The sequence below is a fragment of the Tachypleus tridentatus genome, chromosome 13 (genome assembly GCF_004210375.1).
Source record: "Tachypleus tridentatus isolate NWPU-2018 chromosome 13, ASM421037v1, whole genome shotgun sequence".
Classification (NCBI taxonomy): domain Eukaryota; kingdom Metazoa; phylum Arthropoda; class Merostomata; order Xiphosura; family Limulidae; genus Tachypleus; species Tachypleus tridentatus.
In genome coordinates, this window is record NC_134837.1 from 187149283 (window position 1) to 187166282 (window position 17000).

The window sequence follows — 17000 nt, forward strand, 5'->3', positions numbered from 1 at the left end:
AACGTTTAAATAGAATAAGACGAAAATTCTAAGTGGACTGAAACACTCTGATAGTTTTCTACCACAATATGTAATAATGAGTAATAAAATAATCATTTAAACATTATGTGAAGAATTGTGTTTATTGACTTTCAAGTTTTAGTAAAACTAATTAAAGTATGGTACATATATGTAGAGTTCATGGTTAAATATATTGTGTAGAGATAGATATTGTAGTATAATCGAGGTCTAACTGAATACATTTAGTGATCTGCAAAAGTGAATATTAATCTTATGTTGAGTGTATTATTAGTTTAATGTAGTGATTCTAGTGACTGATGTCTTGTATGTGATAAACACTGAGTTGTATGATTCATGAAACCAAAAACTTTAATCACGTGGTTTATAATTTATGATCCTTGAACTAGTGAGCCAGTTACTGCAAACTAAACTTGGTTATTCTAATCGTACGGTTTTTCCATCAGTCTTATCAGTAGCAACACTTTGAACAGTGACCATCCTCTCTTCTTAAGTTGTTTGAAGTGTAGGCGATAATGACATCAATATTTCTGTAGCGGTTTTGTATATTCTACGTATGTGAGCACTTAGTGCTCTTTATAATTCTTAAAAGTCTGTGTCCAGATTGTATGCTTGTGAAGTAAAGTTAAACTAAATAAGATCGAAATAGTGTGGGTTCGTCAGTTTTATGAATTTATAATATAATTTAGGGAAAGAATATAAACGATCAACCAAATCTAAGCCACTGTGTGATTTCCTGATAGTTTGAAAGTTCCGATAGTTTAAATAATAGTAATTAGAACATTCAAAAATTTATGTAATCTATACTTTCACAGGATGTGTATTCATTTAAAGGTGATAACTGGCTATATATAAAATGGTCGTACTAACAGTAAGGGATTTATTTATTATATTTAATTGTAGCAAATTGTATTATTAATTTGTAAAATAATAGTTTTAGCTTTATTAAATCTAGATATTTATCATACCTGAAAGTTATGCCAAAGTATATTTGTTAAAATCCTTCAGAAAGTTCTTAAAATAAAAGTAATTAAATATATAAATATGAGAATGTCCACCTTTGTAAAACATGATATAAAATAACGTGTAGAGTATTACGTCAAGTTAATAGGTTGTTCGGAAAATAATGGTGGATTTTAAATTTTAACTGTAATAAGATATAAAAAAATTCAAAAGCAACATTATTAATCAAAATAGGAACCTAATGAATCTATACACTTTTGTTAACGAAAAACAAGATTATTTATACCATAACAACAAAACTCTAAAGTCCTAAAACTTCAAAATTCTTCAAAGTCATTCTTTACTGCTCTGTTATTGAATCTTTTGCCATGTTAAAAGTTATCCAAATGGTTGAGAGAATGGTATTCAGTGGGTAACAAGTCTGGGAAGTAAGGAAGATGAGGCAATGTACAGTGAGTAACAGGTCTTAGGCAGCCCTGGATTGACCATTAAGCAAAACTGTTTGTTTGTTTGTTTGTTTTGAATTTCGCGCATAGCTACTCAAGGATTATCTGCACTAGCCATCCCTAATTTAGCAGTGTAAGGCTAGAGGGAAGACAGCTAGTCGTCACCACCCACCACCAACTCTTGGGCTACTCTTTAACCAGCGAATAGTGGGATTAACCGTCACTTTACAACGCCCAAACGGCTGAAAGGGCGAGCATGTTTGGTTGACGGGGATTCGAACCCATAACCCTCAGATTACGAGTCAAGTGCCTTAACTACCTTGCCATGCCAGGCATTAAACACGCGCTTAGGGCACCAAGGAAAGAGGGCACCACAAAGTTTTTCTCCTAACTATCGTGCCCTTAACTCTTTTACTGCTACACTCAACTTTAGTCGACTTTTGTAATTGTCCTTATCTGCCGTGTTCGACTTTCCTCTGTATTGCTGAAAAACGTTTTCTTTGGCTCAGTAAGTGACTAAAGTTTCGAGAAACTACTAAACTCTGTATCTGAAGTAAGAAGTCGTTGATTTGCGAGTTATTACTGTAAAGAGCAGAACAAAATGTTGATAAAATTTCAGTTAAAAGATGATCGTATGTTATGATGTCTGAACTTGAAGATGAAATATTTTTCTCAATCATTCCTTCTGTTGTGGCTATTTATAAGAAATTATAGACAGTGGAACTGTTTTGTTTTACCTTTTACTGCTTTATTCAGTCATATCCACAGAAAAATGAGAGTATAATACCACAGAAATATAAGTCAAACGAAATGGTGACAGATGTGTACAGAGACGTGAATGGTTTTATGTTTTTATTGGCTTCTGTTTTCATACGTATTATTTTCGTTATTGTTTAGTTTGTTTTAGTTTTATTTACGTTAGCATTGCATTATTCATGTGTGCTTTGTAATATTGTTATAAGTGTATTTCTCACTGAAGCTTTTCTGAGTCGTAATTTTTTTGGCTTCAAACAATTTGCTGTGAAAAAAACCTCCTTTGTGTGTGAGTACATACTTTGAAATTTATTACACTAAGAAGTTTAGAAAGGAATGCCATTGTAGCAATGCCACCGTCCATAGATTACATATAACCTATAAGAGTATTTGGGTATGTATGTGTTCCCTTGTTTTTATCCCCATTCATAAATAGCCAACAAAATTTTGTCGTATATACCACTTTTATCTCCAAAAATGGAAATCACAATTATATTCTCCTTACTTCTTCCTTGATCATATCCTAACGTCTTATAACCCAGCCCGGTCCTTTGGTGATATTTTTTTTATGAGAAACGAACAATCCAAGACAGGAACACAGAGACAACGACGACAAACGTTTAGATGTAATTAAACTATTTTGCGTCCATAAATTCAGATTAGTATGTGCTCTATTACATTTCTGAAAAGCTGGGAACATAATTGACTGATCGGAACAGTTTAACTGCGATAATTCGACTTTTTAGGGCAAATTGCGTAAGACTTCGACGTGTATGAAAATGTAATTCGTAACGTTGTTATGTATACGCTATACTACCAGTAGTAGTACAGTACTGTGGCACCGTGGTCATACGAAGATTTTGTAAAGAACCGACAAATCAACAAAATTAATTTATAATTGTCTGAAAAAATGCATGAATTGAATAAGTTCATGTGAGCGAGGTTAGTACTGAGTACTTGACTTAACGTTAGTGGCCTCAGTTAAAATGTATTAGCATTTAGGCCTAACATTACCGTTGTCTGAGAACCGAGTGACATTAATGTTAGGCCTAAATACTGTAAGTAGTTTGGTGTAAGTGCACTGGAAATGCTACTGTAGCCTGGAATAATGGGACATTCCCAATTTAAGGCAGTCGCTTCGCATTTGCCTTCGCATCCAGGTGTGCAGATAAAGTTTTAGACATATGCCTATTTTGTTGATGTAAGGTATGTTGGCTCATCTAAAGATCCCAGGTCAAAACTGAGCTCAAAGTTGAGATTACAACTCGTTTTACATATACAGTATTTGATTAGTATTAAGGTAATCTAGCCTAGGCCTAACCCAGTATTTTGTAGTTCAATGTGCAGTACAGTTTACAATTGATTATATGGTATGTATATATACCAGTACAGAATGATCACTGTATATAGGCTACTACAGTATGTGTTGTTTATGACAAATTATTTTGGAATACTTTTTGGCTCACAATGGATTTGTATATTACCATTGACATTGCTTCTTGCATACAGCTACCATAGCAATAATCATAATACAACTTTTGCAATGACTGAAAATTAATTTTCCTGAAACAGATTGAAGCCAGTTTCGAATCAATTAGAGACTGGTCTCAAATGGTTTTCAACAAATCAGTAAAGGTATTTATGAATTCATGTTTATGTCCTGATGGACCCAGGTCCCAGGATAACTTTCTTGACAATCTCTGTCTAGCTGTAAAACTAGTGTTTAGTATGTTTGACTATCTTACCAATATTTTTCTTTATGAATAGCAGTGGTTTTTGAATCATTATAACTATGCATGGTCCATATTGTTTTGTGTTTTTTTTATTTTTGTTTCTGTATTTTTCAGACTACAAGATGAAATGTGTTCAATTAAGTGGTGTACAAAAGAGAAAACTGACAAAAAAAGGATTTGGATTTAGTGGCCAAGACTGGAAAGTTGACTAATTTTTTTCGCTTAACTTACACAACATGATCCAGATCAAAACCCATCTCCACCATCACAAGTTACTTGTATTGCATATAACTGACAAGATTGAAGTTGAACCAAGGTCCACACCTACAAGTACAACTTTGTCCACTTCAAGATCAGAACATCATGATGACGTTGAGGTGTCACAGGCTGGTTCAACTGGCACAAGTCTCACAACTGATCTCGCTTTGTCTGTAAATTCTCTTTATCTCTAGTGTTAATGTTGATGCAAGTTGCTCTACAAGACAGTCTGAAGTTGAAATAATTGCTGAAAATGAAAATCTACTGGACTGTGGTAAAATGTTTTCAGTCTACAACAGATGAAAAACTAAAACAAAAGATTCAGGATTGTGGCTTGATTTCTCTGCTGATGATGTGGCTTATTTGGTTGTGGACCCACCAACTGTCAACACTGAAATGGCACATTTGGCAAATCTTGCTGGACTTTCAGTAGTGGCAAACCAATGAGATACTGTTCACAAAAACTGTTCTTTGGGGTAAAAGCCAATGGTGAGCAATACAAGAGAGAGTGGTTATTGTATTCACCATCAACAGGATCAGTTTACTGCTTTGTTTGTGAACTTTTTGCCCCTAAGTTTTCCTAGTATTTTGTTGAAAGAGAAGGATTCAGTGATTGGCAAAATAACATTGTAATTGATCATTAGAAAGAAGCACTACTCACCAAGACTTTATGCTAATATATTTAACTTGCAGACAATGTTTAGGCTTGCAAGAAAAGTTCGAAAAACAAATTAGAGTGCAGTTTACTGGGAACATGTCTTTGAGTGTGTAATAGTTGCTATTTGTACATGCTGAACATGCCCTGACTTTTCGAGAAACAGGTGAAAAATTTGGTTCACTGCAGAATGGGAATTTTTTAGGGCTGCTTGAGCTTGTAAGTCAGTTTGATCCATTTTTAACAGGGCACATTTCAAAATATGTAAATTCTAGAAAAGGAAATTCTTTTTACTTGTCCAAAACCACCTGTGAAGAACTCATTGAACCAATGACTCAGAAGGTCCACATGTTCATTGTTGACAAAGTAAATTCTTCTGGCTATTTTAGCTTGTCAGTTGACTTGATGCCAGATCTATCACATACAGATCAGTTAAGTGTTGTACTTCAATACTTAAAAGATGGGCAGTCTATTGAATGCTTTTTAACCTTTATGGAAGTGAAAAGCCATACTGGTGAGGAAATTGCACACCAGGTATTGCAGTATTTACATGAAGGTTGCAAACTTAATTTTTCAAAATCTAGTGGTCAGTCTTACAACAATGCTGCTAACATGTCTGGGCATTATAAGGGGATGCAGAAAGAGATTTTAGAAGAAAATAAGTTTGCCATTTATGTGCCCTGTGCAGCCCATTCACTAAATCCAGTAGGCCAAAGTGCTGTTGACTGCTCTCAAGTGGCAGTTAGTTTTTCTCTACAATGCAATTGCTCTATACATTTTTTTCAGCTCAACCAGCTGATGGAAAATTCTTAAAGCTTGTCTTGGAAATGAAAATGTGTTAAACTCCCTCTCTGATACCAGATGGGAGGCACAGCAATTTTGAAGTCTTTCTTTAAGATTTTGGAAGCTTTAGAATGTCAAGTTGAAGACCAGTCACAAAAGGGAGACATTAGAAGAGAAGCAGACAATATTACAAATAAAATGCAAGAGCTAGAATTTGTTTTTATATTGATCATTTAGGATGAGATTTTGTAAAAGTTTCATAAAGCAAGTCAAGTTCTGCAAACTAAGAATGTGATCTTAAAAACATGTGAAGATCTGTACAGGTCTTTACTGTACACTTGTACAGTAACTGTAGTTGCTGAGCAACTACACACTTTAAGGGATGACTTTGAAAGATTTGAAGCAGTTGCAAAGGAAATACTACCAGATGTTGATTACATCTCAAACTCGCAAATATGTCAAAAAGAAGGCACTCAATGACAGAAATGCACAAGAAGTATATCTGAATGCCAGAGACAAATTTGGTATCACCATCTTCTGCACAATTGCTGACAAGCCAGAAACCCAGTTGAGAAGAAGAAGAGAGGTGTACAAAGAAATAACAAACAGGTTTTCTTTCTTAAGTGATGTACCAAATGATGTCACTTCAACTGCTGAAACTGAAAGGTACACTCAGTGTTCCCAAAAGTTAATTGATGCTTACCAAGAGGACTTGGATACTAATCTCTACCGAGATTCAGCAGTTTCACTCATACATGCGCTGTAAGTTCAGTGCAGCAAAAATTGTAAAAACCAGATTCAGCCATGCTGTACTTTATAAAATAATTTTAGAAGACAAAATTGAGTGTGCATTTCCAAATGTAGACATTGCATCACGTATATTTTTAACATTAATGGTCACAAATTGCACGGTTGAGCATTTATTTTTTCAACTCAAGCATATTAAAAATCCCAACAGAACAACTGTGCTTCAAGACAGGCTAGACACCTTGTCTTTGCAAAGTATAGAAGCAGATTTGTTATGCCAAATTAGTTTTGAGGACTTGATCAAAGATTTTGCAATTAAAAAAATCTGTAAGAAAACTTTACAAAATTTAAATGAATGTTAAGTAAATAACTTGCTTACAGGGTTTTAAGTTCAAAGTGAAAAATTGTTAACACCAAAGTGAGAATGTTTTTTAATAAAAGGGTTTTGAGTAAATTTTTCATTTTTTTTAACATCAAAGTGTGAATTTGTGATTATTAAGGTGAGAATTTTTAACATGAAAGTGTGAATTTGTTAACATCAAATTCAGAATTGTTAAATCAGAGTGAAAACAAATATACAGTAAAAATAATCATTTCTAAATAAAAGGCCTCAGTTATTGCTTGATTTTGATCCATGCCCATTCTGTTAAATAAATAAAATAAAAATAGTTTTTATTTAATACAGTTGTGGGGTCTGACCTGGAAGAAAACTGAAGAAGGGTTATAAATTTTCAAACTTTTATTTCATTTTCAGCACTTACTGAGGCTTAATGTCTTGTCAGTTAAGCAATGAAGGGGGTGTCATTGTTGGGCTGTGCTTAGAGCATCAGTTACCCTTAATCCGGCTCTTGTCTGGGGAGTAAGGAGGATGAGGCAATGTTTCGTAGCCCAATTTGTTGAGTTTCTTCAGCGTCATTTGAGTAACATGTGACCGAGTATTATCATGAAGCAAGATTAGTCCTCTTCAATGCACTAGTGTTGGCATTTTTTCACACAATTTTTTATTAATTTCTTCCAATTGTTGACAGTAAACCCTCACAGCGATATTCTGACCCTGGTGGAACAAGCTGTAATGAATAATACTGGTCACGGATCATACAGTGACCCTAATCTTCTGTTGGTGAAACTTTAGCTTTGGGAAGTTTTAGACCCTCGTCACGGTTGAGCCATTGCGTAGGCCACTTTCTGTTGTCGTAAAGGATCCACTTTTCATCACAAGTGACAACGCGATCAAGAAATTGGTCATTTCTTTTGAACAAAATCAGCATATAGCACAGTTCAAAACGGCGATTTTTCTGATTTTCATTGAGTTCGTGTGGAACCCAGTTGTCGAGCTTTTTCACTTTTCCAATTTGCTCGAGATGGTCCGAAATTGTGGAAATGCAAACACACAATTCTTGTGTCATTTATCGAACAGTGTGGCGCAGGTTTCTTTCCACAAATATTCTCAGTTGGTCGATTCCAACAGAAAAAGGAAGTCCTCTGCCCTACTTATCTTCAAGACTCGTATCTCCATTACGAAACTTTTGGAACCAACGCCGTACTGTACGTTTGGAGGTGGTTCGTTTGTCCCATTTTTGGTTAATATTGTGACCTGTTTGCAATGCACTGTGACCAATTAGAACGCATGCAAAAAATAATGCGCAACATTTTTCTCCATCATCAATTGTAAGGGTTTGAAATAGTGGAAATAAAGTTTTAGAAAAGAATAGCACTAATGAATGGAAGAAATCTTTAGTTTGTCAATGGTATATATGAAGTCGTAAAACAGACAGGTTTCTTAATCTCTATAAATGATTAAAATTTGATATAAAATTCCGCTATTATTTTTCGAATAACCTGATATAAAGTCAAAGTAGTTAAAGTGTTATTACATAATAAACGTTTTATTGACAGTGTAACTGTTTGTATAAATTCAAGTTAGCAAAGTATGTTTTATTTTATATATTATATCACTGTTTTTAGTATGGTTTAAACCTACAGTTTGGAATGTAGTAGCTGTTCAAAAATGAAGCCACGTGGTCAGTTGCTAGTTAAGTATTATATTATGTACACTTGAGTTTGTGGATTTGGTACCAAAATTTGGGCAAAAATGTCCGACTCAACACTGTATCTTAAAAAAATCTGGAGGCAAGGTTCTTCGCTTTGACCCTTGATCTTTACTCCGTAATCCCGTCCATGCTTTAGTCAAAAACAGACTATATTACCTGGAAGATTTGTTTGTTTTTGAATTTCGCACAAAGATGCTCAAAGATTTCGCACATAAAAATAATTAGGAATTCAGTGATCAGGAAACAAAGCAGTGTTATAAATATCAGAAGAAATGACACCCATGTTTCTTCTATTAATTACATATTTTACTATTCATATCTCGTTATAAAAATTAATGAATGTTTTCTTTAAAAAAAAAGTTTTTTCTGGGAATTATTGCACAGGAGAAGCATAGAGTTTTATCTTTTTTTGGAATTTCGCACAAAGCTACTCGAGGGCTATCTGTGCTAGCAGTCCCTAATTTTGCAGTGTAAGACAAGAGGGAAGGCAGCTAGTCATCACCACCCACCGCCAACTTTTGGGCTACTCTTTTACCAACGAATAGTGGGATTGACCGTCACATTATAACGCCCCCACGGCTGGGAGGGCGAGCATGTTTGGCGCGACGGGGATGCGAACCCGCGACCCTCAGATTACGAGTCGCACGCCTTAACACGCTTGGCCATGCCGGGCCTTTTTCCTGGAAGAAGGAAACATTAAACTTTTGGTGACTTTCAGTCATGAGACACGTCGTTCGAGCGGTCTATCAGATTATTCTAAGAAACTGGTGCCCGCAACTCGAGAATGTGTGTTTTTCATCAAGTTCATTTTAAAGACTTACAATCAACATCTACTAATCTTTTCGTTTAGTTACACAAGGGCTAACTGTCCATAATTTTGAAATTTATAGACTAGGCGGAAACCACTTTCAACGCAACCCTTGCGCTAGTGTAATCGAATATTAGGATCTGACTTTAACTGTTACAGCCCGAAAGAACATCGACCCCTGGGTTTACATTCCAGCATGTTGACCACCAGGTTAGAGCAGGATGTAGGGCATGGACCCCTGGGTTTACATTCCAGCATGTTGACCGCCAGGTTACAACAGAATGTAAGGCATGGACCTCTGGGTTTACATTCCAGCATGTTGACCATCAGGTTACAACAGGATGTAGGGCATGGACCCCTGGGTTTACATTCCAGCATGTTAACCACCAGGTTACGCCTTGTCTTGTGTTCTTAAGAAAAGTGGCAGTCATGTTAAGACAGCTCGCGTCATGTCTATAAAAACAATTCAGACAAATATCTACTTATATTTTATGTACAAATTGACTGTGAAGTAGATTTTATAACACAACACACATCTTACGTGAACCTATGTTTGTTTGTTTTTAATATCGCACAAAGCTACTCGAGGGCTATCTGTGCTAGCCGTCCCTAATTTAGCAGTGTAAGACTAGAGGGAAGGCAGCTAGTCATCACCACCCACCGCCAACTCTTGGGCTACTCTTTTACCAACGAACAATGGAGTTGACCGTCACATTATAACGCCCCCACGGCTGGGAGGGCGAGCATGTTTGGTGCTATCGGGATTCGAACCCACAACCCTCAGATTACGAGTTGAACGCCTTAATTCACCTGGTCATGCCGGGCCATGAATCTATGTAGACTTTATAAAAAAAAATTAACCAAACGCTAATACTTAACAATTGATCAGGGATTCAAAAATTAAAAAACAAACAGATCAGACCATCGCTTTGGGATTACAACTCGTAGACTAGGTTAATGGTGTGGGATTTATAACAACTCTAAATTAAACCACTGTGCAAGATTTATAGCAACATAATATTAGAACAGTGTACTATTTATAACAATAACAATGATAGATCACTGTCTATGATTTATAAAACAATATCAGATCGTTGTGTATGATTTATAGCAATATCATACTACTGAGTATGACTTACAGCAATATCAGAGCACTGTGTACGATGCAAAATCATAGAAGCAGCCATTTTTAGCTTAAAGTGTGAGGGTAAATGAAGTAACAACAAATATCTATTAAATCTATAAAGTAAATGCACATATTAATTATTACTCAAATTGTTATTTTAATTGTTTGTAGTGTATCAAACATCCATATGCAAAGAAAAGCTAAAAAACTATGAAGACATGGTCTAAAGATGTTTTATGACATAACCAGGTTTCATTCGGTCACCTGGACACTTACCCCTTTTCCCCCCCTCCTCCCCGTCGGCTGGCCTGCAAATAACTGAAAAACTGATTAATAGAACGAACTTAATGGTTAATTTGTTAATATAAAACTTGGGGATAAAATATCACACTTTTTCTTGCCTATTGTTAGGGAGAACAGCAATGAGTGCCAGTTCGTTTATTTCTTTCGCTAATTAGGTTGGACTGTTCTTGATAGTAACTATTATTTCCAAGTTGTATATTTTATGGTAGTAACTGATACTTAAGTTGTAACAGTTTTGTTTGGACTAAGCTTCAAGTTATCAACTTATTCTTCTGTCAATGTGATGAGAGTAAATATACCTCAAATGAAAGAAATTAGTTACATCTCAACGTCTCTTAGTAAAATATTTCACAAACCTGTGACAATAGCTCGAGGTGATTTATGACTTTCATATCAGAAATTTTTGTTAATAAACTTGTGTCATAGAACTGAAGAAACATAAAGAAAGCAAAAATTATCAAAATTTCTTAAACTGGTTTATAAAGTGAATTCACTATTTGTTGGAAATGTTTCTAAATTATTTTAAAAATACTAAAACACGCTAGAGAACGATAAGGTACGTTTTCTCAATGGGGCAACAAGTACACTGTGATTGAAGGAAATTTAGCGAGGGTTGGATGTGACCTTGAGCAATTATTGTGTGTTATTCTACGTTTAAAAATGATTGAAAGTGTAACAATGTCTTGAAAATGTTGAGTTCAACATATTATCATGTTTATGTATTGGAACTAAACTTCCAATCGTCGATATATTTGTCCGTTTTAAATTGTGAACTGTCTCTTTCTCACATAATGATTATCAATAATGAATTATGCTGGTTAAATTATGTTTCTTTCAAATGTACATAATCTAAAGAAATTTTCTGGACTCATGAAAACTCATAGGGTATCCAAGATTGTTGTCCAGAATTTCTTACGACAATATAATAAGCATAAATTTTTGGTAGATCATTCTTGAAAGCTCACTTTATTTCTTGCTTATAAAGTTAAATTAATTTAATTTATCCTTATCTTCTGCAAACTATCCTATCGATTAATTGTACTATACATCTTCTATCGTTTATTTGACAAAATTGCATTAAACATCATAAACAACTTGGCAGGTCGTGGGTTTAAACATGTTTGCCCTTTGCACCGTGTGGTTTCAGACGTTTAATGCGTTTGTTTGTTTTTTGTTTCTTTGTTTTTGAATTTTGAACAAAGCTACTCGAGGGCTATCTGTGCTTGCCGTCCCGAATTTAGCAGTGTAAGACTAGAGGGAAGGCAGCTAGTCATCACCATCCACCGCCAACTCTTGGGCTACTCTTTTGCCAACGAATAGTGGGATTGACCGTACGTTATAACGCCCCCACGGCTGAAAGGGCGAGCATGTTTGGTGGACCGGGATTCGAACACGCGACCCTCGGATTACGGGTCGAACGCCTTAACCCACCTGGCCATGCTGGACCTATTTAATGCGTCATAACCGTTTAAAGTAACGAAGTCATACAACATTGTAGAAAAAGTACACGAATTTCATAAATTCACTGGCGTACATAAAGCTATTAAATATTTCTTATTGCCCAAGTAAACAATAATTGACCCCAAGCTGTTAATTTAAACCATCTTAAAAATACAAGGTAACCTATTAAGCTACTGTGTAAAATGCTCTTAAAACTTGTGAAAAAATGTAACATATTTTATAAAACATATATTATAATAAAGCGAGGCTTATTCAGCTGATACATGGACACACACTTACCAAGGAATGTATTGAGCACTAAATCCCTTCACGAGTTTTGATATTAATTTTTGCTAATAATTTGACCTTTAGAAAACGACATATAACGTTATATTCAGAACATAATATTTATGCATAAACAAAATTGTACATTAGTAAAAGTTATTCTTGGATTTTCACACCGAGAAAACTTATCATTTTGTTTAAAAATAAACTGTCATTTGATAGTCAGATGTCGCTCTAAATTCACAAATGATATGTGCGGATTAGATATGTGAATTGAATTTATGATATTAATTACAAAGGTTTCGTTTCATAAGAGTATACTATAATTAAATCGTTCGTGAATAAGAACGTTATTTGTATATTTTACAAAATGAAGGTCTAGAATAAAATTAATCAAGTTCGTGGTGGGCTTGCCCATTTTTATTTTGCTCATCTGGAGAATAAGGCGTAGGCATAATGAGTATTTTTTAGTAGACGTTTCTTCACGCTGAAATCATGCGCATAGTAAGTTCTAACATAAACAGATCTGTAGTTTAGTTTAAGCTGTATTTAGTATGTATACTCCGATATGTAACTGTATATAGGTGTTGCTAACATTGACAGGACCAGCTTCCTGAAAATTTCCAACTTGAAAATGAAATCAGAATAACATAAAATTGAAAATATATTACAAATTCATTTTAATTTAAATATGCTAGGTGTTAGATATCGTTGTGTTCGGGGATAAAGTACGTTTTTAAAAATTAAGATACGCAATGTTAAAACGTAGATTACATTAAAAAATGTTAACTGAAAAATAAAAATGATTTAAACCTAATCTGTTAATTAACTGGACGTATATTAGACTAATATTCCAAACTACCAAAGATAGTTTAACCAATACTGTGAAGACATTGTATAGGTACATTCAGGTTTGCTAGTTGTTATATCGCCAAATGTAACAATGAAATTTTATTTTATATTAAATTATATATCTCCAACAACGTGATAAATTTTAATTGTGCTGTAACTTACCCACTAGGTTCTTCAGTATGACAGAAAAACATGATTCTCAGGCAACGTGAATCTGTTGATTGAAAGAGATGTAGTGTAACTAAATAGAAATATATTTATTAAAACTTGATTGATCCATTATGCTATGATTAGACTGATAGCTTTAGTATTATTTTTGGTAGCATAATATATCTCTCTTGTGGTATATGTTCATATAATGTACTGCTAGGGCTTGGTTTAGTGTATGAGAATTAAGATTGTAACCAAATTGCCATTTTATAGGGGCATTAGTGAGCAGAAACCATAATGCCTCACCATCACTGCTGCGTCATTGGATGTAAAAGTGACAGCCGTTACAACTTTCCTGACCAAAATGGTACACTCCTTAAGTTTTTTGGTATTCCAAATGTAATAACAAGGAAAGATGTCCACAATAAGTGGCTGGAAGTGATAAGAAGACCCAGTCTAAATGTTTCTCGAAATACACGAATCTGTTCTCGACATTTTGTAGATGGAAGACCCACTGTAGAACATCCATTTCCAACTGAGAACCTTGAACCTTCCTCAGAACGTGACATCTGTCTTAACACTACTAATGTTGCACATCCAACAAAATTTGGCCAAAGTTCTACAAAATCTGAAAAACCTAGAGATCATGTTAGCAATGAAGGTTACGAGAACTTTATTGATTCAGCATCTTTGAAGAAACCAAAGCTAGATAATAACTTTGAAACCAACACTTTCCAGTCATTATATGCTGAATTTAAAACTGATGATGACATATATTTTACCCAACCGGTTTTGTGTGAATACAAGTCAACACAAACAGATTCTATAACCAGACAAACACAGTGTAAAAGTATTCAGACAGTGAATGCTCACAGTATAGAGTTTGAGTCAAGAAGCGAAGTCTGTTCGAGCCTTAAAGATACTCAGTCAGTGTTTTCTCCTTTTGTGCAGGTAAAGTTTCCTGTTCCATGTAATGTAACATTTTTGAAAGATGACAGGCACCAGTTTCACTTTTACACTGGTTTTGAAACCTATGCAGAATTTCAAGATTTTATGGAAAAAATATCTCCAAGGTTTGACATTTTTGATTTTCACTCAGACTTTGGAGAGCAAAATGGCCATGAGTTGAGTGAAAATCGCAGCACTAATTTGGTGAAAGAACTCTCTACATTATCACTAGAAAATGCTCTTTTACTGGTTCTAATGGTTAAGAACTTGAGTCTACAGTTCCAAGATGTTGCCAACAGATTTCAAGTGTCTGTATCCACAGTTCAGTATCTAGTAGAAAAGTCAAAATTATTTCTAAACAAACATCTTGCATAAGTTTATGACAAATGTATGAAGCATAAAATATAATTTATAATTTTAAGTGACAATGAGATAAACTAAAAATGTTCCAAATGACAGATGGCACAATATAAAAATTGATTATTTACTTAAGAAACTAGAAGGTTGTATCTTCAATTTTGTAAAAAGTTAAAGAAAAACTGGCCAAATTAGTAACAAGAAACTGAATATGTGAATTTTGTTTGACTTGTGATTTGGCTGTGTCTTATGACTATTATATTTTAACAAGTGAATGTCAGAAAAGATTGAAGTCAAGTGATATTTGGTTCATTTCACAGGTTTTTAAATTTGTTGATAACAGTGTTAGTAATTCTACTTTAATAATGCTTTGTGTTTCCTGTTATGTTATTAAAACAAATGTTATGTGTGTGTTTAATAATGTTTGTTATTCTTTACAGAATTTTTGTACACACACTTCATATTAGTTGGTGTTTTTGTTGGCTAAATTATTATTTGTGACTCAAGTATTTTGTATCTCATTACCAACACTACTATACCTAACAAGTACTGTATAAATTATTTGATTACTTGTATTTTAAACTTTTGCACAGATATTAGATAACTTATTTGATTACGAACCTTGTTACAACTGTATGTGGTTTAACTGAAGTTACGACTTCTAACTGTTCTTTATTGAGTTCACATTTGTTTTATATCAATGTTTAAACCAGCTGTATAGAGTCAATCCATTCAAATATCAGTATTATGAACATTTCTCTGTTCATTATATATACCTAAAGTAGTTGTGTCTTACTTTAATTTATGGTTTGGAAGATTATTCTGAAATATATTCATTTTCTGAGAAATTATTTTAAATTACAAACATTGTGTTTGAGACTGATAAAAATACTATACTTTCTAAACACTACAAGCTGCATGTATGTGTTGAGTGTTTTATTATGTTGTTTATGTATGCTACCCATAAACAACTATTAAAATTGAGATACATGTGTTGGTATGGTTATTAGAGAAGGAAGGTTGGCCCCTTAAAATGAATACTTTTCCAGTTGAGGGGTGGTTGCATGAATTACCTTATTAGTCAATGTAGTCCATCACAGAGACCCATATATCTCCTTCCCTTTATAACCTTTCACTCCATGCTTTTACTGAGAGCCAAACATTGTATCTAAAAGGCCATTTCTAATAAGCTAAAGAATGTGTGGGTTTTAGAAAATAAATGTATTTTCTTTGTTATGTCTGTGGATCAGGGAACCAAAGCTTATCTACAACTGTTTGTAAATATGTTCTCTTCTCCCATATTGGATACATGGGTCATCACAACAAAATGAAGTTCTACATTCAGTTTTATAATTTGTTATGTCATCTTGTAGCCAAAGCCTATCAAATAAGGTTGATTACAGTTTGAAAATAAACCTCTTGTCATTACAACTTGTGTATGTAAGTATGGATCTAAAACTTCATCAAACCTTTGATTATATTAAGTTCTCTTCACTGTTGCCTCATTGTAATGAACCACAGTTACCTTTTTGTCACCTTGGTGATACTGCATACAGACAAACAAGGAGACTATGTAACAAAGACAACAGGCACAGATACTTGTACTGAGTTGTGCATGGGTCTGGCATTGACATTAGTGACTGGCACTTCGTATCAGAGAAGGCTGACAGGTACAGAGAAGAAAGTACCTTTTCTCTACCAAATGTGACTTGTAGGTACCATGAAGGGAACAAGATGTTTCATTATCTCCTACTTATTTATATTCCTCTCCTAGTGGTGCGCACAGCACAGATAGTCCATTGTGTAAATTTTTGTCTTAAAAATAAACTTTATTTATTGAATTACTAAAAGAAAATGATACCATTATAAAGTGAATAAAGATGCTATCATTTGTATTATTTCTGATTTTTTATGTTCATATAAAACTGAATAAACATGAAATATGTAGGTAAATCTGTATTGCCATCAGTTTATTTCTAGATTATTTTATTTATGTTTTTGTTCTTCATAAAGTGATTCATTAACAATATTTTATTCAATGTTTTGGGATTAAATATTTTTATCTCCAAATAAAAATATATGATGAGCTATTTTAAGACATTTTATTGTTCATGTACTATCACTCAAGTATCTTCTGTAATACCTTTAAACATTTACTTGGTAAGGAAGTCCAAAACATGTTGGACCTGTATACAGGAAAACATCATTAGTGTGCCAGAGTTAGTCTATATAAGTGATTAGGTCCTTTTGGATATTTAATGTATATAAGATCCAATGGGAGAATAATGGATTATTCTGTTTCTAATTTCATCTTATTTTTTACA

General features: G+C 34.0%; 2 protein-coding genes across 3 annotated transcripts; both read left to right on the forward strand.

The window, feature by feature from the left end:
• The first annotated feature begins 2977 nt into the window (after positions 1-2977).
• LOC143239741 (zinc finger MYM-type protein 1-like) lies at positions 2978-8067 on the forward strand. 2 transcript variants are annotated; one of them, XM_076481174.1, is made up of 2 exons: positions 2978-3122; positions 4028-8067. In XM_076481174.1, the coding sequence occupies exon 2, from the start codon at positions 5157-5159 to the stop codon at positions 5637-5639; it is 483 nt and encodes a 160-aa protein (XP_076337289.1). In that variant the 5' UTR covers positions 2978-3122; positions 4028-5156; the 3' UTR covers positions 5640-8067. The 2 variants fall into 2 exon arrangements, with proteins under 2 accessions (XP_076337289.1, XP_076337290.1); XM_076481175.1 differs by having other exon boundaries at positions 2981-3122.
• Positions 8068-8332: 265 nt separating this feature from the next.
• Positions 8333-16763, forward strand: LOC143239740 (uncharacterized). The gene is made up of 2 exons (XM_076481173.1): positions 8333-12873; positions 13645-16763. The coding sequence occupies exon 2, from the start codon at positions 13669-13671 to the stop codon at positions 14692-14694; it is 1026 nt and encodes a 341-aa protein (XP_076337288.1). The 5' UTR covers positions 8333-12873; positions 13645-13668; the 3' UTR covers positions 14695-16763.
• The last annotated feature ends 237 nt before the right edge of the window (positions 16764-17000 follow it).

Bases quoted from the DNA above. Each gene is read 5' to 3' on its own strand.
- LOC143239740 (XM_076481173.1), top strand. From the start codon at position 13,669: ATGCCTCACCATCACTGCTGCGTCATTGGATGTAAAAGTGACAGCCGT.
- LOC143239741 (XM_076481174.1), top strand. From the start codon at position 5,157: ATGACTCAGAAGGTCCACATGTTCATTGTTGACAAAGTAAATTCTTCT.